Below are 3,585 nucleotides of genomic sequence, written 5' to 3'. Positions count from 1 at the left end.
GAAAGAGTGGTTTTTGAAAAGAAAGAAAAAATATGAGTAAAGTGATGGAAAAGTGAAGGTTGAGGAAGCCAATTGGGATAAGAAGAAAATCGAAAAAGTTGGTCTTAATTGGCTTGCCAAGTGAAAAGAAAAAGAAGTAAAAGTCAAATGAGAAAGGTGAAAGCTTTTTACTTAGTTAATGTATAGTAACTATTCTTGTCTCTTTCCTTTTCTTCTCCCATTTTTTCTCTTTTTTTCTTCTTCAAAATTCTACTTTTCTTCTTCTCCCTCACTTAGATTAGTCACATAACCCTCTCTTTTAACTAATCTCACTAATAAATAAAATATTAATATTTTAATAATATTTTATTCATAAAATATTATTTTATTTTAAAATATTTTTTTTACCTATCATCGTTCTCTCACACTTAGACTTATATCAAATAACCCTTCTTCTCATCGATAGAGTCTTATTAACTTCTAAATGAGGGTACGAGGTATTACAATCTCCCTTACTTAAGACAAATTCATCCTCGAATTTAAATGGAATGGGTTGGTAAAGAATACCTTAATCTTGAAAAAGATGTGGATTTTCCTTCCTCATTTGCCCTTCGGGTTCCCAGGTTGCCTCCTCCACTGACCGGTTTTGCCACAAGATTTTTAACGAGGCAATTTCCTTGTAGCGCAGTTGTTTTACTTGACGATCCAGTATTGCCACTAGCTACTCTTTAAAAGTTAGTCTTTCATCCAATTGTACCCAATCATAACGTATAACATGTGTTGGGTCCTTAATGTACTTCCTTAACATAGACACATGAAAGGTAGGATTTACTTGAGCTAGTTCCATTGGTAAAGCTGGTCGATGTGCTGTTGACCCAATACATTCCAAAATCTCAAAAGGTCCAATATATCTTGGACTCAATTTCCCCTTCTTTCTGAATCTTTTACTTCGTTTTTATGGGGATACCTTCAGAAACACAAAATCCCCCACCTGGAATTCCAAAAGACGACGCCTATTATTTGTATAAGACTTTTGTCTACTCTGGGCTATCTTTAAACGTTCCCTTACTAAACTAAACACATCAGTTGCTTGTTGCACCAAATCGAGTCCTAATAATTTCCTTTCTCCCACTTCAAACCATCTAATGGGTAGCCAACACTTCCATCCATACAGTGCTTCAAAAGGAGCCATTCCAATACTAGCTTGGTAGCTATTATTATATGCAAATTCCACCAAAGATAATTGCTGATTCCACATGGTCCCCAATTCTAATACTATTGATCTTAACATATCCTCAAGTGTTTGTATCACACGTTCTGATTCGCCATCTGTTTAAGGATGATATGCATTACTAAAGTCTAAACGAGTGCCTAAGGCTCCATGTAAACTTCTCCAAAACTCATTAGTAAATTGTGGCCCTCAATTAGACACTATGGTCATAGGAACTTCATGCAATCATATATTACAATCGAAATAAACTTTTGCATACTTAGCTAATCCATAGCTATTTTTTACTAGAACAAAATGAGCAAATTTGGTCAATCGATCCACTATTACCCAAATCAAATCATATCCTCCGCTAACACGGGGCAATCCATTCACAAAATCCATAGCCACATGTTCCCATTTCCATTCCAGAATCAGTAAGGGTTGCAACAAACTTGGGGGTTTCCCATGTTCAGCCTTAACTTGCTGACAAGTTAGGCATTTGGCTACATATTTAGCTACATCTTTCTTCATACTTGGCTACCAATAAATCATTTTTAAATCATGATACATCTTGGTGGCTCTTGGATGTACAGTATAGGCAGTAATATGGGCTTTTTCTAAAATTTCTTCCCTCAAGTTATCTTGATTAGGCACATACATTCGGAATTCAGACTTCAACAGTTTATCATCTCCATACACATATTTCTGATCTCGCTCTTCCGATCCCAAAATTTTCATCACAAATTCATCTTGACCTTGAGCTTTGCGGATTCGATCTATGATCATTGGTCGCACTTGAAAATGAGCAATAAGAGTATTAGGACCACTAATATCCATCTTGATCCCCATGCTACTAAGCTTTTCCATTCATGCACTAGACTTCCCCGTTCGATTGACACATGGGCCAAGCCCCTATAGATTTTTGACTTAGGGCATCAGCTACAATGTTCGCCTTACCGGGGTGATACTGAATGGTACAATCGTAATCTTTGAGCAATTCGGCACTGCCTTAAATTGAGATCACATTGCTGAACTATATACTTCAAGCTCTTGTGATTAGTATATATTTCAAAGCTTTCCCCATGTAGATAATGGTGCCAAATCTTGAAGGCAAATACTATCGCTGTCATCTCCAAATCATGGGTAGGATAATTCTGCTCATGCTTCTTAAGCTGGCTCGAGGCGTACGCTATACCTTTTTTGTTTTGCATCAACACACATCCCAATCCAACTCTTGATGCATCACAATATATAACGTAACCTCCTGGACCATTTGGTAAACTTAAAATTGGTGCTGATATCAGACACTCCTTTAATATTAAGAAACTGTCTTCACATTCATCAATCCATTCAAACTTAGCTCCTTTTGCATCAACTTTGTCAATGGTGCCATGATTATCGAGAAATCCTGCACAAATCGACGATAATACCTGACTAATCCTAGAAAACTTCAAATCTTAGTAACCGTACTCGATCTTAACCAAGTTTGGATCTATGCAACTTTTTGAGGATGCACGCTAATCCCTTCCTTCGACATTACATGTCTGAGAAAACTAACACTCTCAAAAGAAAAGGCACACTTAGAGAACTTTGCATACAATTCATGTTCTCGAAGTGTCTGTAACACCATTCTCAAGTGTTGTGCATGCTCTTCAAAACTTCGAGAATACACCAAGATAGCGTCAATAAATACCACCATAAATCTATCACAATAAGGTCGAAATAATCTATTCATTAAATCCATGAATGCGATGGGAGTATTAGTTAAACCAAAAGACATCACCAAAAACTCAAAATGTCCACACCTCGTACGTAATGCAGTCTTTGGTACATCCTTTTCTCGAACTCTTAATTGATGATACCCCGAGCGTAGATCAATTTTTTGAGAAATATCTCGCTCCTTGCAGTTGATCAAATAAATCATCGATCTTGGGAAGTGGGTATTTATTATTAATAGTCACACTGTTCAACTTTCGATAATCCACGCATAACCTCAAACTCCCATCCTTTTTCTTTATAAATAATACCAGAGCTCCCCAAAAGAAAATACTAGGACGAATAAATCCCTTTTCCCCTAACTCTTGCAATTGCTATCGCAATACTCGCATTTCTACTAGTGCCATTCGATATGGAACTTTAGATTTTGGTTCCGTGCTAGGAATCAAATTAATGCAAAATTTAACTTCTCTTTCAGGGGGTAACCCTGACAATTCATCTGGGAACACATCTTCGAATTCGTTAATTATTGGCACTATTTTAATATCAAAAAACTTTTTCCCCATTAACACTTCTTCCGTGGCTACAACGCATGCCAAATAATTCTGTCTGGTTTCCACTCTAGTGACCCCTATCAATATCTTTTCATTGCACGGACTCTTATGTCCATAAATAATAAA

The 3,585-nt window shown here is 36.6% G+C and overlaps 1 protein-coding gene across 1 annotated transcript; it reads right to left on the bottom strand.

Moving 5' to 3' along the window:
• Nucleotides 1-1,287: 1,287 nt before the first annotated feature.
• On the bottom strand, nt 1,288-2,038 carry LOC110426578 (uncharacterized). Its single transcript, XM_021441821.2, has 3 exons — nt 1,781-2,038; nt 1,538-1,672; nt 1,288-1,308 (listed from the first exon to the last, which is right to left on the bottom strand). Exons 1-3 carry the CDS (start codon nt 2,036-2,038, stop codon nt 1,288-1,290), a joined length of 414 nt encoding a protein of 137 aa, XP_021297496.2.
• Between the last annotated feature and the right edge of the window lie 1,547 nt (nt 2,039-3,585).

This window comes from Theobroma umbraticum, unplaced genomic scaffold (genome assembly GCF_002168275.2).
Source record: "Theobroma umbraticum cultivar Fairchild unplaced genomic scaffold, ASM216827v3 scaffold_89.0, whole genome shotgun sequence".
Classification (NCBI taxonomy): Eukaryota; Viridiplantae; Streptophyta; class Magnoliopsida; order Malvales; family Malvaceae; genus Theobroma; species Theobroma umbraticum.
The sequence above is the reverse complement of the archived record's forward strand: the minus strand, read 5'-3'. Positions and strand labels throughout refer to the sequence as shown.